Source organism: Scyliorhinus torazame, chromosome 14, assembly GCF_047496885.1.
Source record: "Scyliorhinus torazame isolate Kashiwa2021f chromosome 14, sScyTor2.1, whole genome shotgun sequence".
Lineage (NCBI taxonomy): Eukaryota > Metazoa > Chordata > Chondrichthyes > Carcharhiniformes > Scyliorhinidae > Scyliorhinus > Scyliorhinus torazame.
The window spans coordinates 36,399,682-36,426,978 of NC_092720.1; the positions used below are offsets into that span (position 1 = coordinate 36,399,682).

Consider the following 27,297-nt stretch of genomic DNA (forward strand, 5'->3'; position numbering starts at 1 on the left):
CCACGGTGGCCTGGCCCGTGATCGGGGCCCACCGATCTGCGGGCGGGCCTGTGCCGTGGGGGCACTTCTTCCTTCCGCGCCAGCCCCTGTAGGGCTCCGCCATGGCCGGCGCGGAGAAGACACCCCCCCCTGCACATGCGCCAGAATACACCAGCCGGTCTGCGCATGCGCGGAACCATGCCGGAGGTTCTGCGCAAGCGCTAGCTCGCCAACCGCTCCGGGGCACTCCTGGGGGCTGGGCTTGCACCAAGCCCTCTGGCGCCGGCCTACCCCCCGGAAGTGCGGAGAATTCCGCTATGTCCAGTTAGCTCGACGCCGGAGTGCTTCGTGCCGTTTTTGACACCAGCGTCGGGCCATCGCTCCGATTCGGGAGAATCCCGCCTATTTATAGAAACTCTTTCTATCTGTGTTAATATTTCTGGCTAACTTTCTTACTTCCTCTAATTGTTCCCTCCTTATTAATCTTTTAGCCATTCTTTGCTGATCCTTATATTCTGTCCAATCTTCTGACCTACCACCTGTCTTTGCACATTTAAATGCTTTTTCAGTTTGATAGTGTTTTTAACTTTTCTCATTAATTACGGATAGTGTGTCCGTCCCTGAGACTTTTTCTCAGTCGTTGGAATGTATCTATTCTGTGTATTCTGAAATATCCCCTTCAATGTTTGTAACTGCATCTTCATAGAATCATAGTGGAGAAGGAGGCCATTTGGCCCATTGAGTCTGCACTGCCCTCTGGAAAGAGCAGTCTACCTAAGCCCACACCTCGCATTGTTTTTGCGCCTTCTTCCGGGCTCGCTGAATATGCGCCCCCGACGGACAAAAAGTTCAGGTCATAGTCTCGGAACCCACTCCTCCCTCCCTCAAACTAAATGTAAAATTCAAACATAGTATGGTCGCTTCTACCCAGGTCCTCTGTCTATACAGTGTAAGAACGAGGTGCTACTTCTTCAAGTACAATGGGCGGAATTCTCCTCCCCCCCCCCCCCCACGCCGGGTGGGAGAATCGCCGGGGCGCCACTCGTGTCTCGCCACGCCACCCCGACACCTGCACGCGATACTCCCACCCCCCCCCCCCCGAAGCCGACACACGTAGTCGTGGAATTTCTCCAAGCCTACAACTAAACTCAGCCATTCTTTTTCAATTTGAATGTATCCCTGCTCTGTTGTCGTCATGTATTGTGATACATATACGACTGGTTTCAAATCGGCAAGCTCGATTTGCAGAAGAACTGCTCCTGGACCATCTTTGGACGCATCTGTAGGCACTTTAATCTGCTTAGATGGGTCAACAAATGTGAGAACTGGTGTGATGGTTAGTGAAGTCTTGAGCTTCTTCCACTCTTGCTCATGTTGCTCCAAGTGAAATCCATTGTCTTATGCAGGAAATCACGTAGATGTTTTTGCTGATAGGTTTAGAGTGAATTTCCCGATAAAATTGATCGTACCCATCACTCTTAAGATGGCTTTCTTGTCGTGAGGTTTTGGCATGTTGAGAATTGCTTGGATTTTGTCCTTGTCATGTTCAATGCCATGTGGTGAGAGCTTGTCACCCAGGAATGTGACGTTAGTTACTCCAAATTGTCGCTTTTCCTTGTTGAGCTTCAGCCCATTTCTCCTGACGCTCATTAGCAACCTTGTGTTGTGCTCTTCTATATAGAATTTACAGTGCAGAAGGAGGCCATTCAGCCCATCGAGTCTGCACCTGCTCTTGGAAAGAGCACCCTACCCAAGATCAACACCGCCACCCTATCCCCATAACCCAGTAACCCCACCCACCACTAAGGGCAATTTTGGACACTAAGGGCAATTTATCATGGCCAATCCACCTAACCTCGTTGAGCCCCAAATAATCATATCATTCATGTACACACATACAACTTCAATGCCTTTGATTATTGTTGTTTAAACACATACCGTCGCTGTCCACATTACCATGAAATCTGAGACTGATTGGTGGCTTCAACGGCACCATGCTGTTAAATCTGGCAGTCTGCAAAACCTTAAAATCTCTGTGGACCTTGTGGCAGGCTGATAGTTTTTTCTCAGTGTTTAATACCATCCAACCCTGGTACCATGTAATATCCTTATTGGATGGCCTGATTTATATTACAAGAACACTTGTATCTAAAGCTCTAAACTATTTATTAACATTAACTGTGGGTCAACTATATACAAAACAACAGATGAATAACAATATTAACATGCACATGCAACCTCTCTCTTCCCAGCTCTTCAGTCAGTTTGAGGTCACCTGACTTAACATTCACTTATATACTAGTGAGACTCCTAGTGGTCAGTCGGTGAATTACAACACAACCATGATATCATGACAGTCACCAGTATGGTCAACACCTGTGCTCCTCAGGTGAGACTGTTCTCCAGTACAGCAAGAACATGAATGATCTCATCTGCTCTGCGAGAGTAAGTCAACCTTCTCCTCACACTCAACTCACACTCTGACAAGGCCTGCAGGCATTGACAGGGTTACAGTCCACAGGGATCTTGCACACCACCAGCACAAGCCACATCATCAGCCCAGATCCACACAGCACACACAGAAGGCAGGCACATTTATCACCTGTTAAGTGTCTGTCCATCTGTCCTTATGCAGGAAAAGATCACCCAAAACAACTAGGAGAGATCCCAGACAGGAGTGGGGATTGCAGAGCTCAGGCCACACATCTAATTGGAGGAGCAGGTAACAGGGCTGGATTGAGAGGACCAGGATTGCTCCTCGGCTGAAAATGAGATTGGTGTCTCTACACAAGCCAGTCTTTGCCCATCCGCCGAAACTGTGATTGCTTTTTAACTTGGTGACTTTCTAGCCAAACACTAATTATCTCTTCTCTCTCTACAGCCACCAGCAAGAAAAGGAAGAGCCCCACCACTCGGCAGCCGATCAACCCTAGTCCCCAGACCACCGATGGGGATCCTGAGAACTCGCTATGTGTAGAGCTGTCACTGCGTTCAAGCAACAACCTCCCCCACCAGCACAAAGACACTTTTGTCAATGGGATCAATGTTTAGAGCAGGCACGGGATCACCATCTGATGTGGACAGTACAGATTCTGGTCCACAGCAGGCGGAGGAAGTGACAGCCAAGGTCGCCAACACTCGGAGGACTGCTGGAGGCCAGATACCTGACAAGTCTAAATCTGATTAAAGGTCCTGCCATCGGCCCTCAGAGAAATGTTGGAGCTCCAAAGACAGGCAGGGGCGCAGCAGGCAGGGTTGTCAGAGGCTGCCACCAGGTTAGGACAGAAGATGGAGGGGTCTGTTCATATACTGTCTGATGTCATGGCTCTGACATGCCAAAGCATTGAGTTCACCACTGGAAGGCTGGCAACTGCCATGACGACCTTGGTCCAGTAGTTTGTACCAGATGTGCACGGACCCATGCATCATCACCAAAACTACGAGTGGGATGCAGCAGTGATTATTCGAGAGGGGAAAGAGTGAGGTTTTGACTCTTAGGCACCCACACGGAGGAAGAGGGTCAGCCACACACCCCGGCCAATCCACCCAGGACTCTCCGGGGCTGTTCAGTCGCTCCAAGTCTGTGACACCAGTAAGTCCAGCCTGCTCAGGACAAGGAGGGTGCATCTGCCCCAAAGCAAACTAGGAACATTTGCAAAGGTGACCACAGAAATACGGCATTTGCTGCGAATGTTGGGAAGTAGTTAGGCCTAGTGGTAGGGTGTGTAAAATGAAGAAATATTGAGTGCACAATGGTGTCACAAGTGTTCACTCACTGTATATACTTAGCATTGCTGTAAATATATTTTGCTAATCTGAAATTCCCATCTAGTGAATGGCTCTTTTATCTAATGCAAAGCTCCAAAGTCATAGAAATGTGGCTGGGCCCCCCACTCCTCTATTACCCCCACCATGTGCCACCATGTGTTTCACACAGTCTCACTTCAATGAGTCCCCTTTCTGTCGACAGCAGCAACACGAGCAAGGCTTGTAGCTCTAACAACATAGAGGTTGGGGAATGCATAGCTTAGACTTGTCGCAGAGGATCATCTCATCTGGCCTCATCGGTAAGGGCGGCATGGTAGCACAGTGGTTAGCACTGTTGCTTCACAGCGCCAGTGACCCGGGTTCGATTCCCAGCTTGAGTCACTGTCTGTGTGGAGTCTGCACCTCCTCCCCGTGTCTGCGTGGATTTCCTCCGGGTGCTCTGGTTTCCTCCCATGAGTCCCGAAAGACGTGCTTGTTAGGTAATTCGGATATTCTGAATTCTCTCAGTGTACCCGAACAGGCGCCGGAATGTGGAGACTAGGGGGTTGTCACAGTAACTTCATTGCAGTGTTAATGTAAGCCTATTTGTGACATCATTATGCACTCAATATTTCTTCATTTTCTGCACCCTACCACTAAGCCTAACTACTTCCCAACATTCGCAGGAAATGCTGTGTTGTCTGTGATGACTTTCGCAAATATCCTCTGGAGGGCCAAAGCCTGGAGGGCCCTAGTTTGCATTAAAGTTTATTATTATTATAAAGATTTGACATTTTGGTTTATTCACCTGACGCTGCTACAGATTGCTCAATGTGCATCTTATGGTGACCTGCATGGAAGTCAGTCCAACCCGATGCATCTTTAAATGGCCTCCATGTAATGTCTGTCAGCCTTCATTTCAAGCAATAGTCGGGGATTTTAGACGCTCATGACGTTGTGAGCATGTGTACAACTAGACATCAACCCTGTAGTAGTTCCCATTCTGCATGGTGCAGAGCTATGGACACTGAGCTAGTACATTATGCCCTCTGAGATGTCAGCCAGACAGCAATGACAATGAAAATCAGAGGTGTATGTTTCAACTCCTGATGCCAGACTATCAAATGGGAGGATGCTATTCCGGACCTGAAGGTCTGGCTTGACCTAACCCCTCAGCCAGATGTCTAATGAGCAATCAGTATGGTCATCTGATCACCACAATCCCATCTGTGTCCCCGGTTTCCTCGTGTCCATCTGAAACTACAGGAATAAAAATGTGGAGGTCTCAAATGGGATCCTAGCAAAGCTCCACTACATCTGCTATGTGCTCTTTATTATCGGCAAAGCTATTAAACAATGCCTAAATGCAGTGACAATAGTTTCTGTACGAAGTCTTACAACACCAGGTTAAAGTCCAACAGGTTTGTTTCGATGTCACTAGCTTTCGGAGCGCTGCTCCTTCCTCAGGTGAATGAAGAGGTATGTTCCAGAAACACATATATAGACAGATTCAAAGATGCCAGACAATGTTTGGAATGCGAGCATTAGCAGGTGATTAAATCTTTACAGATCCAGAGATGGGGTAACCCCAGGTTAAAGAGGTGTGAATTGTGTCAAGCCAGGACAGTTGGTAGGATTTCGCAGGCCAGATGGTGGGGGATGAATGTAATGCGACATGAATCCCAGGTCCGGTTGAGGCCGCACTCATGTGTGCGGAACTTGGCTATAAGTTTCTGCTCGGCGATTCTGCGTTGTCGCGCGTCCTGAAGGCCGCCTTGGAGAACGCTTACCCGGAGATCAGAGGCTGAATGCCCTTGACTGCTGAAGTGTTCCCCGACTGGAAGGGAACATTCCTGCCTGGTGATTGTTGCGCGATGTCCGTTCATTCATTGTCGCAGCGTCTGCATGGTCTCGCCAATGTACCACGCTTCGGGACATCCTTTCCTGCAGCGTATGAGGTAGACAACGTTGGCCGAGTCGCACGAGTATGTACCGCGTACCTGGTGGGTGGTGTTCTCACGTGTAATAGTGGTAGCCATGTCGATGATCTGGCATGTCTTGCAGAGATTGCCATGGCAGGGTTGTGTGGTGTCGTGGTCACTGTTCTGAAGACTGGGTAGTTTGCTGCAAACAATGGTTTGTTTGAGGTTGCGCGGTTGTTTGAAGGCAAGTAGTGGGGGTGTGGGGATGACCTTGGCAAGATGTTCATCGTCATCAATGACGTGTTGAAGGCTGTGAAGAAGATGACGTAGTTTCTCCGCTCCGGGGAAGTACTGGACGACGAAGGGTATTCTGTCGGTTGTGTCCCATGTTTGTCTTCTGAGGAGGTTGCTGCGGTTTTTCGCTGTGGCGCGTTGGAACTGTCGTTTCTGGGAATAGTTTCTGGGCCACTGATGACAAGGCAACGCTGGATGTGAACTTGGGAAGCTCCTGACGAAAGCTGGGTCTTGTGTGCTGGTCACTGACTAGACGATGGTGCTGCTGAAACTCCCTCTGTGCACACAAACCTGACCTGACTCACAGGCTCGCAGACATGTCCGAGATCGACAGATCACCACACTCTAAAGAATGATCTCATGTTGGGGTCTCACTACGAGGTTGAGGCCAGAACATAATTCTTGCATGAGAGATGGTCTATGGTCCGGATTCAGATCAAACCTCAGATGTTCAGGCGGGAACCTGATCATTGTCTCCGTTGAGGTGCCTTGCAACACTCCAGGCTTACTATCATGAGTGCACTGAGTTGTACAGCACTGCTCCTGCCTCTTGAAGGCTGCCACAGGCAGTGAGATGTTGGCATGATGCTTGAAAAGACAGCACTCTGTAAACTTTCTTCACAGTGAGTGTTCTTATCCCAGAAGAGAACCGCCACAGGCTGCAGAGGCTGCCTAACCTTCCAAGGATGAGGTCATCATCACACAAACTTGTGATATATCATTCTAAGTTTGATGGCCTTCATTGAGACGCTGAGGGTAGCAATGAAGATATTAATGTCGAGCCAGCATGGGGGGGGGGGGCACAGGTAAAAGAAGCTTTAATAGGTTCAAGAGAGGCCACCACAAGATGGAGGTGCCCTCTCTGTCTTGCCTGAACAGCAAGCTTCTGCTCCTTCCGAGCTGGACGGCCTTTCTAAATCCCTCCAACTACGAACATCCACCCACTGTCCTTAATTAGATGGGCCTGCTCTCTGGTCAATTCGGGGGAAATCATAGCTTCCCACACAGTGCAGAATTATGACCCCCCACTTGAACCCAACATATGAGTCCTGATCCAAAACCCAAAGTCTTGTCCCATATGTTTCCTGGAAAATATGTCAGAGTCAACAGGGAGGGAATTGGCACAAATCATTTATAAGATATAACACTCAACAACTACCAACTCCCTCGCAACCCTCCGTCCCACCATTTCTGACACCTCATGAAAACAAACAAAAGCTAAAAGACGAAGGCTAAAAGGAAAATGAAAATAAAGTGTAAAGCATATTAGACGATAATGAAGTACAAAATGAAAAGCAAAGATATTGGTCTTAAAAGTGAAAATAAGTGGGCAGCACAGTGGCACAGAGGGTTAGCCCTGCTGCCTCACGGCGCCGAGGTCCCAGGTTCGATCCTGGCTCTGGATCACAGTCCGTGTGGAGTTTGCACAGTCTCCCCGTGTCTCCCACAGCCCAAAAGATATGCAGGTTAGGTGGATTGGCCACACTAAATTGCCCCTTAATTGGAAAAATGAATTGGGTACTCTAAATTTATTTTTAAAAAGTGAAAATAAGATTAAAACATCACAAGGAGTGAAAAATTAAACTCACAGTTACCTCAGCTGAGTTTTCACATCACACAGTGTTGATGTTCATACTGCTTTAACTGCAAAAAAATCACAAGCTTATCCACTCGAGGCTTACTGTTAATACTTATTAAAGGACAAAATTGCCCCACCTCCACAACCATAATTCAAAAACTGCAACTTAGAAAAGGACAGCAGCGAATGTGTCATTTTAACTGCCGAATACATCCCAAAAATTAAACTGTAATTTATTCCTACCATTTTTGCAACCCCAACAGGCAAGAGTTAATAGTTACAGCCAGTTTTGGGTCTCAAGTCAACCTTTCGAGTCTGGGCTGTCATTATAAGGTGGTTTCTGGGCCTACTTTGGCAGCTGAGGCCCACATATAATTGTCTTTTTCTCTCTAGGTTGGTGTCAGAAGCTTCTTAGTTTGAACCCTGTGTTGGAAGCTTCCTGGTTTGAACCCTGTGCGTCGACTTGAGCATCAGGTGCACATGCGGAATAGTTAACAGACCCCAGTGAGGATATATTCAGTTGTTTTTTGATTGATCAGGAACATACAGGGATGAAAATTCACACAGGGACACACTCCACTGTGACGTCCACCTCTGTGCACCTCCTCCCATTAACCAGAGTAAGGTGTTTTTACCATGACATACACCCACCAAATCTGCACTAGGCATGTGAGGCAGCTCCAACTTTTATTTGCATGGACTCTTCAGCATCCAGCACGGAGTCTATCACTTTATGAGGGTGTTAAGGGAGCAAATGAAATGGAGGACAAACTCCAAGATACATAGAAGTACCTTTCAGAGATACTCCTCAAACAACAGAGGAGACGGAAAGTCTAAGTTCATTGGTTCAGAAATAAGCTACGCATTTAAGCATTGCCAGAAAGGAGTATATAATTGTCTGCGTATGCACATGTACAGAGTGGAATGTGAGACCTGCAGTATTAAGCTCAAGGGAATCGCCAATATTGTACACTGGTGACAGAGGTTACCTCCTTCACTTTTAAAGAATAATTACAGTTTTCAATGTCTCATGATGTTCAATAAAAATTGCCTTACTGCTGAAAGCAGTCTGTATTATAACTGATTCTTTGAAAATATCTTTTGACTAGAACCAGCTGCCTCTATATCCTCTGACGGAATCCATTGACCTTGGTAAAATTTTAAGGCTTGCATTGAATAATTGAAAGGCTGAGTTTGACTCATTCAAGTTCCAAAGCATAAGACTCTCTAACTCCGGTGCAGAAAGGAGAACAGAGCCGCAGTGGATACCGTTACATAAGCGGAATCAGATAAAGAAACAAATATGTATAAACATGTCCAAGCCCCAAAATCGCAGCCTGCATGAGGGGCAGAAGAAAGATCTCCGGGAGTTTGACAGGAGGGTAGGTTGGTGGTGTTGGTGGGAGAGATAGTTGTGATGTTGTGACGCACTCTGACAGGCATGGTGTGCTTGCCCTGGCTATGCAAGTAAGCTTGTACCCAAAGTTAGAAAAGTCTCTATGGCTTCTGGTAAGGATGGATGGGGAATCTACTCCACTAGGCTTGTACCAGTGGAATTGAACTTCAGGAATTAAAGGGCCAATGGGTATGGGCAAGATTTGAAAGGCAGGGAATGTGTCCGAAGAGGATTGAATGTGTAATAAGACAAGAACATTTTCTTTTCATCTCTTGGGTTTGAGTTTACTCACAGCCTTGCTTGTTGCTTACTCTAAAGATCCAAAGTAAGATTTGGTTAATTAGCCTCAATCTAAATCCCAATAGGGATGAACACACAGCATAAAACGTGGACAATTTGGCACTAATCATCTTGTTTGCTCAAGGAAGAAGGAAGAATGGTAGATGGTGTGGGAAAGAGGAAATTACGCACTGTACAGTAGTGGTGCCATTCTAATACGGCTTCCAGGTGAAATAATTGCTCTTTTCTTTGTAGAAATTTTAAGGCTTGCATTGAATAATTGAAAGGCTGAGTTTGACTCATTCAAGTTCCAAAGCATAAAGCTCTCTAACTCCGGTGCAGAAAGGAGAACAGAGCCGCAGTGGATACCGTTACATATTCCGTTCTATTTTCCAGTATTTTGATGCAAACAAACAGATGTTTAAGCAGCACTTTTCATGTCTTTGCAATGTCCCACAGGCCTTTATAGCAAATTAATTACTTTTGAAATTAACCCTGACATGCGGACAAACATGGCAGCCAATGCTAATTTGTTTAATTAAAAATGGGTAATGCCTGTACTGAGTTAGTGGACAGAGGAACGTCACACTGATGTTTGCCCAACTGTAGTCATTTATAGGCTAAACTCGTTCCTGCAAGGTGGTAAGTTTGTCAGGATCATCAGGTGGAGGACATTAGTAGGAAATTGGTCAGGGTGTTCAATGGACTCGGGGGACCTTTACTTGCTGAATTTCCTATTTGCCCAAAATAGAGAACTTGAGGTGGAGGTTATTCATTTTCCGAGCACAAAAATCCCTTATCTTGATCAAGGGAGGAGGGGGGAGTGCACAAAGAAATCACTAAAAGAGAAAGAATTTACCCAAAAACACAAGATACAAAAAAATGGGGGTAATATTTATATGCAGACGTATGTCAATTTTCCAAGGGCAGAGACGGCAACGGGCAATGTGTGTTTCCTCATTGTTATTGAAGAATACCACGTGGACTTCGCAGCCTGAAGCTCTATCTGTCCTTAGGAATAGTCTGCAAACAAATCTTTTCCTCTATTACTTTGAGGTAGCACCATGGTCCAAAATGACTTGATTTCAGGAAATGTGGACGAGGGGTTCAGGTGTTATGGCCTTGGCATAAATCAGGATCCTTGTTATTCTAAGCCACAGGCAGCTGCAATTCAATAATATATTTTTCAGAGTGGAATGTTACCAATCTAGTTTGAGAGGACATTAGACCTTGAAACATTATCACAAACAATAAAGTTGATAATGGATATTCTGCCAACCCAACTTGATCCTCCCTCAAGGCCAGGCCCGTTTTCTTCCATTTCCTCCACAGGATCTTTATAAATTAGGCTGCCCATTCAGCAAAATACCACTGACACATGGAATGAGCTCCAGCAGCAGGAATGATCATTATTAAATCCATTCATCAGAACGTAATCTAATGTTGATGCTCTCGTTTCCTCCATACTTACAACAGGAGGAATGAGTTTCATTTCGAAAAGCCGGCCAGAATTTCGCTTTGCTTGGAATGGCGTGTGCCCGACCTGGAAGCACGTAAAATTGCACGAGAAGGCCACGAGTCCCAGTGTGATTACGCCCTCGCAAGATAGCTTGGTTGGCAGAACGGGCGTGAGTCGGAAAGGCGCCCACCGATAATCAAGAAGCCATTTTAAATAAATTCCACAGCAATTGACTATTTGTTTTACAGGTCAGCCGCTCTCTCAGAAACTCTGTAGCAGCGGCTACCTGAGGAAACATAACGGAAACCCCAGGCTGCGTACTTCTTTTTCTCAGCACCCACCCTCCTCTGGCCCTCAGCCTGTCACAGATTAAAAGCATTTCCTGCTGAATGGCTGTTGATTGGTCAGCCAGTGTAACATCACGTTAGCAACGCGCGATGTCGGCCAGGAGTGGGATCCCATCTGCTCCCACCCTACCGACTTTAGGTATGTCACAAATGTAAAATCCAGGCCCCACTTATCTCTCCAAAGTAGCTCACACATGTCATTTTGCAATTTGTAAACATGCTTTTGTTGCGGTGGGAAAAACTCTTTTTTTTAAATTGTGCAATGGAGGAGTTAATGTTTTAGAGTCTGAAGTTTTCTTTTCTTGTTTATTTCATGACTAGCATATGAATTTGGTGATATTATCCTCTGTGAACAGAAGGGCCTTTCACAGAAGAGCCGAAAAACTATTCAAAAGGCCCTTCAGGTCTCTGAAAAGCATTTCAATGGGATACGGTCCAATCACCGCCTGTTACCGGGCAGAGCACAGCATGTTGGGCCCATTCATTGACCGCCAGCCAAATCCATCAAACCGAGTCACAGCCCATCTCTCTCACTGGTACCAGCCAGTCAGCAACTCCAGTTTAAACCAGCACAGGCTCCTGGATTCTTCTGCTTGAATTAAAAGTGCAGGCTGCTTGCCTTAAAGACACATGTTCATTAACCATCCATGGATCAAAACCGTAATGGCAAGATAATCCTGGAGGGTTGACAACCAGTCTTCATGCATGCTGAAATAAACCAAGCTCTCCAGCATGAACTGCTTTTCAGTTTTTAATGACAAGAGTTGAATCCAAATATTAAGTACATTTTACATCTGATCTAATCAATACTGCTGAGGTTAGGGCTCAGGTTAAATGCCCAGCCCAGGGGCTGGTTGAACTATCAAAGAAAAATCTTCTCCACAATGTAGAAAATCCTACTGTAATGAAAAGGCTACAAGGAAATTGTAGCTTAAAATGAACTGGCTGGATGGTACTAATGGACCTATCAGTCACCCTTAACAGTATTCCATTGCATGAACAGATAAGCTGGAGTGGGTAGATGGCATATAATACAGACTGGACCCAATTGACATAAATCTGCCGCAGCCGTGGTGAGGCATTCTATTGTTCCGATGGGTACAGTTAGAAAATGTCACACCAAGCTCAAACATCAAACTTAACCTGAACAAAAATCATCCAAAGCACCACGCCAAATTTCATTTGCCTTCTCAACACCAGCTTCAGTGGCCCTTCTGAATGAAACTTTGAATTATTGTGGCTTCTGTCGATGCAGTGATTGAGAATTCACAAACAGTTCAGATCTGCAAAATCATTTCCCTTTTTGAGGGAGTATAGATGTCAATTTGAACAGGTTGTGTTGCATGGGTCTCAGAGGTTAAAGACAGGTTAAACAGAGAGAGTAGAAAAGAGGGCGAGAAAATTCTTCTCATGGGGAATTTTTTTAAAAATGGCAGCATTTATGGGGCCTACAGCCACTGGCGCCACTGCTCACTCTAAGTTTGACACAAATCTGGAAGAATGGAACATGAATTAGACCGGGGTCCAGAAAAAAACAGTTCTGGCCTTCCCCAATAGTTTCTGTGGGATATATTTACCATTGAGCCTTTCCTCTTCCCAAAAACAGTCAGTGGTGTAAGGGAAGGAATACGGCGGGGAGGAGACATCAGTGGGCAGTAAAATTGGACGGGGTGTAAAGCCGGCATCGCATCCAATCCCAGTAGTTCACTGATGGGTGCTGTTAGGTTAACATTGGTCCCAATATGTTTCTGGAGAGTTTAATGCCCATCAAGAAGCTTTGAATTGCAGCGTTGCTAAGGTAACAGATCTTTCGATCCGAGTCGAGGGGCTAATGATCAATATTGCCTGCAAGTACAACTGAACTATTGCTATGTATTTTATTAAAAATGTTATTGTAAGAAGAGTAAAAGTATCGATTGAAAATACCAACGCTGCATGAAATTCACAATCATAACCTTTAGGTGAATGTGGTAACTTGGCATCAAAATAATTTCAAGCAGATTTCTCCCAGTTGTTGCCTTGTGCTGTTTTTTACAGGAGAATGCAAGGCATTATCATTATAATGGCGGCACTTCATCACTCTTGGCTCTCCCACTGTGTTTCCTTCCCCAAGATCTCATTGTCAAAGGTGCATTGTCAAGATCTCATTGTCAAAGTCTTTGCTGCGGGAGGTGCATCAGCTGCTGCAGCCCACACTCGCGTGGTAAGCAACGTAGTGCGGCAGCAGGATTTTTCCAGCCTGCCTCGAAACTCCCCAAAGGAGTCTATAACACCACCTTAACAAAAAAGTTCTTCCACTTGCCCTACTTTCTGTAGGCGGCTCAGAGGTAAAAATACTGATCAAATTCTCTGGGCCACAACTCTCTCTGAACTGCACGATGCTTGTCTCAGCACTAACCTCTTAAAACCGGCTACATAGCTCTCCACAACGTGCTGAACAAAACAGCACCAACACAAGAAATCTGATTGCAGTCTGTTTCTTTTAGCTTCTGGAAAGTTCTATCATACCAGTGTTCAAAAGAAAAATGAGCAGAAATGTTTTAATTTAAGGGCGACGCGGTGGTGCAGTGGTTAGCACTGCTGCCTCACGGCGCCAAAGGCCCAGGTTCAATCCCGGCCTCCCGGGTCACGGTCCGTGTAGAGTTCGAACATTCTCCCCGTGTCTGCTTGGGTCTCACCCCCATAACCCAAAACGGTGTGCAGGGTAGGTGGATTGACCCCGCTAAATTGACCGTTAATTGGAAAAAAAAGAATTGGGTACTCTAAATTTTTTTTTTTTTTTAAATGTTTCAATTTCTTGGTTCTGCTGCTACAGTTATAGATCGATACTGCGATAAGCGTTCGCTGTCAAAAGGACTGTGACTAATACAGCAGTCTATGTGTATTCACTTTTCTGTCTGCTTGATTAGCTCAATAAAGGTGGGGGCTTTAGGTTAGGTTTGTAAAAGGGTGGGCGTGCGGCAATGCTATCACTGGCATTATGAATCACAGTCAACAATTGTGTCTACTGCCAGAGTTCATAAACAGAACAATGCTGGCAATGCACAAGGTGTCAATCAGCATCTGTGAAGAGAAAAGATAGGCCTCTGTTTTGGCTGCATTTCTTCAGCACCGAAAATTGAAAGATAGTTGTTGGGTAGTGGAAAGTTGCACCATTCGACCTTTTCACATCCAGTGTTAGCAGCAGCCTCTTGTTCATACAGCTCTCAGCTCCTCCTGAGTCAACATTCCCAAATAGCTAAGTTATAGCACAATTTTGAACTTAACCTCACAAGAATGTTCCACTCGATGGTGATAATTTTCCCTCACAAGCGCAGATATGAAATAGTGTTGAGGATGAATAACTATTATTATCACCTGTAACATGGACCATCATGCAGAGATCACTCCATATCGGTCTTCTATAATGCCATGTTTTTCATTGAAGCGCCTAGATCCAACCTACCAGCCAAAGATGGCAGGTAAAAGCAGCAATAGAACAACTTTTTTCAATGTGTGTTTTTTTTCAATGTGCTATCGCTCCAGTTTCTCAAGGAGGTCTCAGGAAACTGCTTCACAGTGCCTATATAATCGGGTTGACTAACACAAGAATTATTTCAGATTTGAAATTAAAATGTTCATTTTCATGGTTCTCAAATACACTTCATGCAATCTTGGAAAAATTGGAATTTAGTTGCACCGTGAGTCGAGGTTGGTGCTGATGTGATGACAGTATAATAGCAGCGATTGTAATTCACGTAAATACAGTTTTGTTGGTGCTTTGATACTTGTCAAAATAGATGTGATTATTCTTGACATGGTAGAAGAATAGAAAGCAATGCGATTCTGGTTAAATGTGTGGGAAAATAAGATGGCATTGTAGTAACATAGAAATATGAAGAAAAGAAGCATGAGCATATATGTGAAGGTGTGGGTGCGAAGGGGTGAGGCAGACAAAAGAATCAAATAAAAAGAGAAAATACTAATCAGCTTGATTGTTATAACATTGGAGGAGAGCGTAGAATAAGAATGAGGGCGAAAGATTGAGTGTGGGACAGAGAAAAAGGGAGGTAAAGCAAAGTGTGCAAGAGCAGAATAAATATCCGGGCCGGAATTCTCCGGTTGCTGGGGTTTTCTTTTCCTGCCGCTGGCGCACTCCCTTCCGTGGGTTTCCCGGCGGCGTGGGGTGGCTTCAATGGGAAATCCCATTGACAAGCGGGGGGGCGTAAAGAATCCCGCCCCCAGCAAACGCTGCGCCACCGAGGAACACGTAGCTGGATAATTGGAGGATCCAGCCCCCTTTCTCTATTATGACTCTACTATGATCCAACATACCTCCATTCTGAAGATATGAAGTATTCTAACTGTAGAGACTCAGGTACAATCAAGTTTAACTCACCTCCGACGTTTTGGTGATGCACTGACCCTTTCCAGAACACTGGAGTTCACCCGGATTATTCTTGTGTTCCATGCAGATGCTCGCTTTAACAGTCACGTTCACTCTCAGAGCTGTCATTGCTTTAGTGGCTGAATCATTCACAAGGGCTAGAGGAAATAATTCAGGGGGAAAAAACACATTGTAAACAAAACGGTTTCCTTGATGACAATTTTTGACAAATCTTATTTAAATGTTAATGAATTACAATCAACTGGACCATCTGTGACTTGAGGCACCAGCTTATCCTGGGTTTTAGATCCAAATTAATCATCAGCAGAATAATTACCAACCACTTTAGAAATAATTGAAGTCAAAATTATATAATCAGAATTTCTATGAAACTAAAATTATTCCTAATATCCGAGTCAGCAAGGCTCAAGTAAGCCAATTCTGATATGATTAACTTGTGATAAGGAATAATTCTCAATATGTTGCTCCTCATGATTTAAGTGTACTCCTGTATTGGTGTTGATTCCTTTAATGTGTAGGAAAAGGGATCTTGGCAGGAGACAGAATTGATTCTTGCGACTTCAACAACCACCTGCTGAATTTGATCAGATTCTTAGGGACAGGCTGGGTCTCAGGGGGTGGAGGCAGCAAAGTGGAAGGAGTGCAGTGTCTGTCGCTTTCCTGATGCCATGGAATTTTATCAGCGGTAGGGAAGAAGGTGCACTCCGATCCAATCCAGAAGGTCAGATTCAGGGCCATTTAAGAATCTCTCCACCCCCCCCCCCCCCCCCCCCCCTGACATTTTACCACTGACTGGCCAACTCTTCCGGCAAGTGGGTGACCACCCAGTAAAGCCTGTGGCTTCCCCGTGGACTAGAGTTGGGCCTGCTTGATTGGACACTCTGTGGCCCATGGAGTGGTCCCCCTCCGGTGGCAAAGCTGGCCCCGTAGCAACAACCCCTCCCCACCCACCCCCATCCTCATCAAGCCCTCAACTGCTCTATTGGCCTCAGCGACCTCTGGCCCCATTTACTTCACGGGGAGGTTAGCATTAAAGTTTGACAGCTGGAGTCCCAGCCAAACAGGAGCTGCTTTTGGATTTCCCGCTTGGCATTGGAACCCCATCACACCAGCCCATAGGTGAGGAGGGCGGGGAAAGTGGCTCCCTCTGTCTCTTACCTGGACATCGTGCTGTGGGACTGAAGTGAGATGGTCTTTCCCAAGGAGGGAAAAACCCAGACTCTCAAACTAAACAGTTATGGATGAAAGTGGCTGAGGAAGTGAGCACTAAGAGTATGCTCCCTAAGAGGTTCAATGCCCACCAGAGGGCATGATAAATGAGCAGCACAACTCTTCCAGGTATCAATTATCACCCTTTGATTTTCCCAACATTCTCCTGCACAACATTCCTCAGTTCCAATCATCCCTCTCTCTCCAGTTACCTCACATCCCCTCCATCTCAAAAATCGCCATTGACACTTCCCTGCATCCTCCTGCCCCTTCTCCAATACCTCACAGCCCCCCCCCCCCTCCACAAATGTCATTGTTCTCTCCGCCCCACACAATTTTTCTTGCACTCACAATTCTCTTATAAACACTCTTATAAACGCAACTCTATATTTTCCAGTTACATTACTTAATGCTAGCAACATTTGCCACATCAAATTCTAATATCTGTCTCTTCCCCAAATTAGCTTTAAAAACTATTTCACTGCGGGAATGTCACTTTATGATTCTTGATCATGACTGGGTCAATAAGAGGATAGGCAGAGAGTGTCCGGTCAAATTCACAGATCATCTACACTCTCCGCACGCCTGGCCCTCTTCATTACCTTTCTCTCCAGCTGCTAAGATATTTATCATGTGTGAGGATTTAAAAGAGCTAGGATGGAGAGGGGACAGGAAAGGCACGGAAAATAATATTACTGGGGGTAGTCTCTTCCTCCCGCACCTATTCTGTCTAAGTACATTTCCCTGGGAAAGTACCATACTGGGGAAAATTTCCATCATCTGGTCCAAACTGAGCACAAGCATCCACGGTAGTAACACAAGGGTTCAGCAATCTCAATTCATTATTTTAACTTCAACAAATATTTACCTGCCATAATATGGGGAGGGAAGAAGGATTTGGAGTACAACTTTTTTGTGATGTAAAAAAACAATTGAAGGCCAAATGTTTTAAACTAAATGCAACACAAATGAATAGTGATTATTTTTTTCCAGAAGATTCAGGAAATGTGAAAGGGGAACTTGAACTGCTTTGTATTGAGTTGTTTATTTTCCACTGATCATTAAAATGTGTTTCAGTCTTCAACAGTTTCCATTCAAGTGTCCGTTTTTCATTTGTTCCACTTATTAAAGCCCTTGGGTTTGTGTTCAAAATTCCCAGCTGATTGGCTAAAGGGCACTTGGGTGTGAGAGTAGAACAACAGCTAGCAACAGAGGGGGAGAACAATCAATGCATTATTACGCCATGCATGGTAAAAGTAAGTCATGACCTAGTTCCTAGAATTCATTCTTCCATTATGTTCTCAGCATCTGTCCTGGCTCAGAATATATAGATAGGAACTGCAGATATAAGCAAATTTATATAGGCCAAACATTCCATGAACATTACATTCTTTACTGCAGTTAATTTCAAATATTGCTGTGACAGAACTGATATTGGGATAGATTGTTAGACATAAAGCAAACACCAAATATACAGATTTACTAATGGGGTGGCCTGTGTTTAATCTGTGCCTGTGTTGACCCCAATATAACATTTGTTGGCCCTTTTGGGATGCCAAGGAGGCACCTAGAACAGACATTTGGCCCCTTGAATATATAGATTCATAGAATTCATAGAATTTAGAGTGCAGATGGAGGCCATTCGGCCCATCGAGTCTGCATCAGCTCTTGGAAAGAGCACCCCACTTAAGCCCACACATCCCTGTAGCCCAGTAACCCCACCTAACCGAAGGGCAATTTAGCATGGCCAATCCACCTAACCTGCATATCTTTGGAATGTGGGAGGAAACAGGAGCACCCGGAGGAAACCCATGCAGACACGGGGATGGGTAACACCGCTAAAGGAGCCCTTTGACACAGTGGCCATTCCATGAGTTAGCCAGGCATTGGGCCTGCCCCCACTTAGAAAGCATGACTGCCAATCAAAGGTAAGCTTTTGCATTTAAAACAAAACACTTATTTGTCGAGCCAGGAGAGCAGAAGATTGAAGTCAAATGGTCGGTCGACTCATTGTCACTCACTTTGCACAATTGCATAGTCACAATCTACCCTGCTGAATAGAAAAGTGCCTGCTGATGGAATGAGTCGCTGTCTGAATACTCGGTGACATTGAGGAACCTTACCTCTCTCCAAGGCACATTGGGAAATTTTGCCATTTCCTAATAGGCATCAGTGGTAGGGAACACTCCATGTCCCCCCCGCCCCCCCCCCCCCGTTCGGTTCTCCGGCCCGGATGGGAAACTATCAGCGGCCGCTGACGCTCCCGCGCATGCGCTGCCGCGACATGTCATTTCCATGCCAGCTGGCGGGGCAACAAAGGCCGTTTCCGCCAGCTGGCGGGGCGGAAATCCCTCCGGCGCCAGCCTAGCCCCTCAATGTTAGGGCTCGGCCCCCAAAGATGCGGAGCATTCCACACCTTTGGGGCGGCGCGATGCCCGTCTGATTGGCGCCGTTTTGGGCGCCAGTTGACGGACATCGCGCCGTTTGGGGAGAATTTCGCCCCAGACCTGGGCTGGAGTACAATGGGCGCAATTCTCCCATCGGGAGACTAAGTCCCGACGCCGGAGTGAAAACCGGAGTGTTTCACTCCGGCGTCGGAGGCCGTTCCCAGCTCCCTATTCTTCCGCCCCTAGGGGGCTAGGAGCGCGCCGCGTCATTTACGCCGCGCCTTGGTGCCGCGTAAAAACAGCAGCGTGTAATTGACGTGACCGGCGGCGCGTAATTGACGTCACCCGCGCATGCGCGGTTGCCGTCCTCCCCGCGGATCGATCTGGCGGGGCAGCGGAGGGAAGGAGGTCCTCCTTCAGAGAGGCCGGCCCGCCGATCGGTGGGCATCGATCGTGGGCCAGACCCCTTTTGAGCCCCCTCCCTGGTGCAGGAACCCCCCTCGCCCCCCCACAGGCCAGCCCCCCCCCCCCAGCGTTCCTGCGCTGTTCCCGCCGGCAACGACCAGGTGTGGATGGCGCCAGCGGGAACCTGTCGTGGTGGGCAGGCTGCTCGGCCTATCCGGGCCAGAGAATTGGCGCTTGCCCATTACCAACGGCAAGCGGCGATTCTCCCAGCGGCCAGCCATGGGGCGAAATTCTCCTACCCGCCCCGCCACATTTCTGCTCCGACCGGCCGGCGGGAGTCTCCGTAACACCGGCCGGTCAATGGGGTTTCCCATTGTGGGGCAGCTCCACGCCGTCGGGAAACCCCCGGGCGCCGGCAAAACGGAGACTCCCGCCGGCGGAGAATGACGCCCCTGATTCCCACCGTGCCGGTTTGGGGGGGGGGGGGGAGAATCGCGTGCGGGTGTCGGGACGGCGTGACGGGACTCGCGCCCGGCGTGGGTGGGGGGGGGAGAATTCCGCCCAGGGTACTAAATGGCTTCTTCTTGTTCCTATGTTCCTACTTGCACTCTGAAAGTCTCATGAAATGTGATATCACACAAGGCCTAGCAGAACACCATGATAATTGCAAATACAGGTCAAAAATCTTTATCCATACATCTGAAAACTGGAAACATCCAAAAACTGAATTTTGTTTGAATGATTACGTTAATTTGTTATGTTAATAAAGTAATTAAACATTATATTACAGGTGGAATAAGTATTTACAGGTAAGTAGGGCGCATCAGATTTGGAAAATAGAGAAACAACCTTGTATATGCAGACTGGACTCAAAGAATCATGGAAAAGTTACAGCACAGAAGGAGGCCATTCAGCCCATCTTGTCCATGCCAGCCCGAGGACACCCAGGTGCCCTTTCTAATCCCATGGATTGACCATGATATATTGCCCTTAGTGACCAAAAAGGCTAGGAGGGGTTATTGGGTTACGGGGATAGGGTGGAAGTGAGGGCTTAAGTGGGTCGTTGCAGACTCGATGGGCTGAATGGCCTCCTTCTGCACTGTATGTTCTATGTTCTACTGCACCCAGTCCATAGCCCTGTAGCTTACAGCACTTAAGGTGCAGATCCAGCTATCTTTAAAAAGAGTTTAACATCTCTAAAGCTAGCCTAGGCTATTGTACTGTGATTAGGTCTAGGCCTATTGTATATATGGCCGATCAGAAAAACGAAAATATCTGAATACTGAAACGCAAATCGGCCCCTCGGGTTTTGGTTTAAAGAGACCCAGCCTGTATGTGAATAATGATCCAGGTCATGTGGAATATTTTCCGTTATTACTGGGTCCTCTTCTGCAATTCCTAAATTACCTCATTGTGCTGAAAATTCAAATTGGTTGTTGATTATTACAATAGAATTATAAGCGGATCGATTGATTCATCATCAACTGTTTCATTATCTCTGTAAGCTACTTTGTATTCACTAGTGAGTTTATCATATCAATTTACGGGTTTATTGGCAGTGGTGGACCTGTAATTCCAGCAGTGAATATTGACTTAAATCAACAGAAGTGCTGTAGATACCTGAAATCAAATCAAAAGTGGAATTGTCAAAAATGAAATGGATAGTTGGACTCAGTGCCCGGTATTTGCAGTACATCAGGGACACACCACCTCCCCCACCCTGGCCAGCCTCTGGAAACCCAAAAGAAACCCCACTGAGGGAGTCCCCTGCCCAAATCTGGGTAAATAACAGCACGACAGGTGAGGCCCTACATTAATTGCAAAATTAAGGGCTTCAATTGGCGGCGGACAGGAACGTTTTCAATCTGCCTTCCCGTCCTGGATTTGATCGGGTGGAGACAGGACAGTGTCGAGGTCCCCAACCGCCACCATCGCGATTCAATGGCCTCCCTCCATCACCAAACAAGACATGGGGGGCATTAAATTCTGCTCAGGGCTACATAAGGCCCACATTAGTGCAGTTTATTATCAAAGAGACAAGGGGTGTGGTCGAATGGCCTCGTCACACCTGATTCAGTGACGTGAGAAGCCCCTAATTATTGTCTGGTGAGGGGGGAGCCCCCGATACCTCTGTGGTGCCGGGTGGTGGAGGGGTGGGGGGGTCGGTTTCAGACTCCTGTTCTGCTTGGGGTGCCCTTTAAAGATGGCGCACTGATCTCTGTGGAGCTGGGTGCCAACTCTATCAGGCTCCGCCCTGCCAGAGTGATGGCATAAAGCCTGGCCGTTAAAGCTCCCGGGATTTACCCAGCTCGCAATACCTCGCGTAAGATCCAACGCGATCTCATGAGACGCTGAGATGTAAACCCTGCCCATTGTGGGTGGGATCACTTTTTGGCACATTTGCATATTAGAGCGAGACAGTTAGTCTGAAACTGATGTGCAGATTCCTGAGATATCTGAGGCTTTGGGATTCATCCTCTTCGCCACAGAGACCTCGGGGGGAAGCCATTCAGAATTGGTCCTCATAAACGGGGACCTGACAGAATGGCACTCCTAGTGGTCTCCCAGGGGACCCGAGGCCCCCAGCTGCCTGTCCTTTGGAAAGGGTGGCGACCTGGCACTGTTGGTGCCACCTGGGCACCCTGGCAGTGCCAGCCTGCCACCTTGGCCGTGCCAAGGAGGCACTGCCAGCTGGCAAGACACTGCCAGGGTGCCAGGCTTGTACAGCCAAGCTGGCATTTTTTGGACGTGTGCGATCGGGCCGGAGGTGCCCTGCATGTGGGTTGGGGGGGCATGCACCCTCCCATAGTGAATTCGAGCTGGGGGGAAGGAGTTCGGAGATCGCTTCGGGGCCTCCGAGGTTGGGACGCCATCGATCTCTCGCTACACTCTGGAGTTCCAGCGAGCGGAGCTCCCCAGTGTACAAAACAGGGCTATGTGCAGCCTCAGCCGCACATTCCCCGTTGAGGCCCCTTATCCATGTGTTTCTTGGCACTGCGTGCACTGGGAAACACGTGGCTAAACGCACTCGCTATGGAACTTTGTTCCCATTTGGTTAAATCGAGCCCTTTGAAAAAATATGGTAAGATTCCACCCAGTATCTCTGTGAACGAGGCTAAACCTAATTCTACTCAAACTCCCAATGGAATCCTGCACTCTGAAGATTTCAATCTCCATCTGCCAATTTATAATGGGGGCGATGTCAGTTTGGATTCCACAAGAGCTACTCAGCACCTGACCGCATTACAGCTTTAATACAAACATTGACAAAAGACCTGGATCTTAAGAGGAGAGATGAGAGTGACTGCCCTTAACATCAAAATAGCATTTGACTAAGAGTGGCATCAAGGTGCCCTAGAAAAACTGGAGTCAATGGGAATCAGGACGAAAACTCTCCATTGATTGGAGTCACACCTAATACAAAGGAAGATGGGTGTTGCTTTTGAAAGTTAATCATCTCCGTCCCGGGACATCACTGCAGGAGTTCCTCAGGGTAGTGTCCTTGGCCGAATCATCTTCAGCTGCCTCATCAATGACCTTCCTTCCATCATAAGATCAGACGCGGGGATGTGCTTTGTTCAGTACCATTCATGACTCCTCAGATACTGAAGCAGTCTGTTTCCAAATGCAGCAAGGCCCGGACAATATCCAGGCTCAGCTGACAAGTGTCAAGTAACATTTTACATAGAAGATTGTAGTTTAGTCGGGCAGAATGGTCGGCACGGGTTTGGATGGCCGAAGGGCCTGTTTCTGTGCTGTACTTTTCCTTGCTCTTTGTTCTTTGTACATCACACAAGTGCCAGGCAATGACCATCTCCACCAAGAGAAAATCAAACATCGCCCCTTGATACTCAATGGCATTACCACCACTGATCCCCCACTATCAACATCCTGGGAGTTACCACGGACCAGAAACTCAACTGGACAAGCTATATAAATACTGTGGCTATAAGAAGAGCTGGTCAGAGGCTAGGAATCCTGCGGCGAGTAACTCACCTCCTGACTTCCCAAAGCCTGTCCATTATCTACAAGGCACAAGGCAGAATGTAATGGAATACTGCCCACTTGCCTGAATGTCGGCAGCTCCAATAATGCTGAAGAAATGCCACACCATCCATGACAAAGAAGTCTATTTGCTTGACACCGCACCCACCACCTTCAACATTTACTTCCTCCACCACTAATATATAGTAGCAGCCATGTGTACCACCTACAAGGTGCACTGCAGCAACTCACTAAGGTTCCTTAAACAGCACCTTCCAAACCGACGATTACTCCCATTCAGATGGACAAGGGCAGCAGATGCATGGCACACCAACCTGAAAGTTCCTACCCAAGTCACTCACCATCCTGACTAGGAGATATAACACCGGTCGTTCACTGTCACTGGGTCAAAATTCTAGAACTCCCTCCCTAACAGCACCGTGGATGTACCTGCATCGCATGGCTCACCATCAGCTTCTCAAGGGTTATTAGGGATAGATAATCAAACTGCTGGCAGACCAGCAATGCCCACGTCCCGTGAAAATAATTTAAAAAAGGAACTGAATATCCAACACCTCGTATAATGAGTGGAAAATGCAATTCAACGAGGCATAGAGCATGATTTTCCAGCCTCGTTGCACTCTCACTTGAACGAATAGCGGGAGAGGTCGAAAACGAGAACTGCGCCAGGCGCCAAACAGTTTGCGATGCAACTGCCAGAGTGTGCCGCGAAAACAATTATCACCACTTAAGCCCTATTTCCATACAATCAACGGGAGCCACCCCTTATCCAATGGAATCCCATGATTTAGCAAGTGGTCATGCTGGCACCAATTAATACTTCATTTGAACAATGCGAGCCTGGTGGGAGAGCTGCTGTGGGGAGCCGAGGAGGTGAGCAGCCACCTTTACACACAGGCAAAGTGTCTGGGAGCGCTTGGCTTGATACCCCAGTGCTCAGCAAGGGGGTTAGGACCCTTAACTGCGGGGGGGGGGGGGGGGCCTCTGCAGGGGTGGGGGTGCCCCACCGGCCACCCATAACGGCCACCGACTGCCGAGGCCTCTGGTCGTGCGGCTGGAGGCTATTACCAATATGGAATTGGAATTGGCGGTTAAGTGAGCACTTCACACAACCCAAGTGGATTCCCGTGGGTGGGCGGGCCATTAGCACGTGGGAGTCATTACCTAGCATCCTAATCACACCTTGATGCCTGGACACTGTGCTTGAACACCCAAGGGATGGGAGATAGCTCTGGGGACATAGCCACGGCTGAAGGATGGGTGAGTGCTACAGGGAGGGGGAGATGCCTGGAGAGATGGGTTCAGAGGTCGGCCCGCAGAGCGGAGGAAAGTGACAGAGATGTCATACTGGTTGTGCTCAAGGATTTTTAATGTGTCACAGGTGTCATACAATTCCCCACCCCCGATGGTGCTGCCCCACTCTCCCCACCACCCCTCAGCCCCCCCCCCCTTGCCCCTACGTACCACCCAAAACTCTCCCCCCTGCCCAGGTACCCTCAGTGATCCTCAGCATGCTTCACCTTCCTAGCTCTATCGCTACGTCTAGGCGTCTCCCCAGGATGCACATCTGAGGAGGAGTCAGCCAGCTGCTTACCTCATCCCGTGGCCTTTGATGCCCCTGGCAGACATCCTCTGGGAGCTCTGGGGCTGGAGGGTCCCGGCGTTATTGTCGGTGGCACATGCACAGCCGCTTCATCCTGTCTCGTGTGCTGACCTCGGGACGCGGCCTCATCAGAGGGGTGGAACTCGGGGGGTGCTGGTGTCCACCTTCACCATTCCATGAGACGGGTCTGGGTTCTCATCCAGAGTCCCCCCCCCTCCCGCTCGGTGCCCATAGGGCCCTGGATTCCCCTTGGGATGGAGGGACAGCTGGTTCGAGCCCCAGCTGCCCCTGCACCATCTGGCTCTGCCAGCCCTGGCGGCCCCCCGATGTCTGCACCATAGAGCCGACGCCCTCAGTAATGCTCCTCAGTGGCTGGGCCATACTCTGCAGTGCCTCGGCAATGCACACCTGCAACTAGGACTAGCTCCGCAGCACCTCGGCCATTCCCATCTGAAAGCGGGACATGTCCCACGGAACCTCATCAAAGTCGGCATGGTACTGGGTAACATCACCCAGCGAGTCGGACATTCTGCCGAGACCCTCAGCCATGGCCGTCACCAACTGCGCTACACCTTGGACACCTTCACTAATGGTGCCGATGTTGCGCACCAGGCTCTCCACTGTGGTCGCTACCCTATGAGTGTTGGTCTCAATGCCACGCATTGCCAATGACACCTCCTGTGCCCATAGCCTCTGTAAATCCTCCAATCGGCTATGGACGTGCTGGAGTGTTGCTGACATCTCCCTCTGAATGACCCGGCTGCTTGCTATCATCTCCATTATCTCCGGTAAACCTGTTCCAGAGGCACAGCATCAGGTTCAGACCCAACTGGACCCTGGGATCCTGCAGATCTCCAACGGCTGTCTCCCGAGTTCCACATCACCGAACCTTGGGGCCGTTCTTCTTGGCGCCATTGTTGCAAGCTGACTGAGGTTTGCTGTGTAAATGCTGTTTAAATGCTGCTCACCCTTGTTAGCGAGGGGACTGGCAAGAGCGGTCCCCGAGAATCAGCCAATGAGCCTTCATTTGCGGCGAGAAGCCCGTGGGGCCTCGTTAAGTGGACCAATTAACATTGAATAGCGTTGCCGTCCTTGCTGGGCCAAGTACCGGGAAGCTCACAGCAGTTCCCGCTCGCTACCGCACTTCGAAATCTTTCCGGAGAATCACACCCACAGTCTCTGTCCAAACGTCACACCAAAATATTGTTTGTAATTTCCTGTATCTTGCGAAACCCAGCTGGCCAAGCCAACGACATTTTCCGATCGTGCCAGTTACCAGAAATTCCCGCCCAAAGTCAACGGACCTTTAAATGGTCCGTCTAATTTCAGATCCCATCAGTGACAGTCCCATAGTGGGCGGGACTGGAATATTTACCGTAAACATGAGAGCAAGAGAAAATATGAAGCATACAGCTTCATTAAAATATGCATTATTGATTGTCTTCCTCTTGTCACGTCCCTGTTAAAACCAGAGGTGATCAAGTTCCAGGCGGGTTCAGATCAGGTTTAAAAGATACCTCAAATTTTCATAGTGCACCCGCCCAAAACCCACACGTTTCTGGGGGTTGAAGTTTCCCTCTTTGGATCTATCAAATCTTCTGGCAGCCAAGCAGCACCAATCCAATATTCCCTCTCCAGTTAAAACATTTTCTGCAAATACTTCAATAGTGTGTAATTTTTGGAGATGTAATATGCCTGATTGCAGAGGTTGTGGTGGGCGTATCACGTCTACATTTTCTTTAGGTTTTCTGTGAATATTAATCTCCTGTGGAAAATTGCACTCTTTGTCTTTTTTTCCGCATTTCTCTTATGAGAGGCTTGGATGCAAGTTATTAGAAATCTGTAGCATGAATGCCAGAGTGAAATGTTTCTTTTCTAGTCACAAGACTCTGTTGGCAGTGCTGTGTTTACTATGACAAGTTTATAATCACACTGCTTTAAAGTAACGTGTCCTACAGTAAAACATCTGGAGTTTAGTCCAGCAATGTTGAAGATTGGGAACGGATTGTCCCAGGGACCATTTGCAGGCTCCAGCCATTTGGGGAGTGAAACGTTGACATTTGGAGAAAGAAAAGCTTGAAGAGAGGAAGTAATGTACATTTGATAATTTAATCCAATTTTGGGCTTAATTAATCAACTTAGTCGGGTTGGGGAAGGGGGGTGTTATTGAAAATATGGAAAGATGTGTCATTTGAAACATGGAAGTCTGGCAATATCTGGTCTGAGAGAAACATGAGAGGATACAGGGAAAGATCCCACAAAGGGTTAACAGCAGCTGCCAGGAGAGGATTGTAAAATG

At 47.5% G+C, this 27,297-nt stretch overlaps 1 protein-coding gene across 3 annotated transcripts in view; it reads right to left on the reverse strand.

The window, feature by feature from the left end:
- The window catches only part of dner (delta/notch-like EGF repeat containing), a 384,518-nt gene that overhangs the window by 126,719 nt on the left and 230,502 nt on the right, over nt 1-27,297 (reverse strand). For all 3 annotated transcript variants that reach the window (XM_072473932.1, XM_072473930.1, XM_072473929.1), the window contains exon 5: nt 15,381-15,526. In XM_072473932.1, coding sequence (XP_072330033.1) covers nt 15,381-15,526 — 146 coding nt within the window. The remainder of the gene's footprint in view (nt 1-15,380; nt 15,527-27,297) is intronic.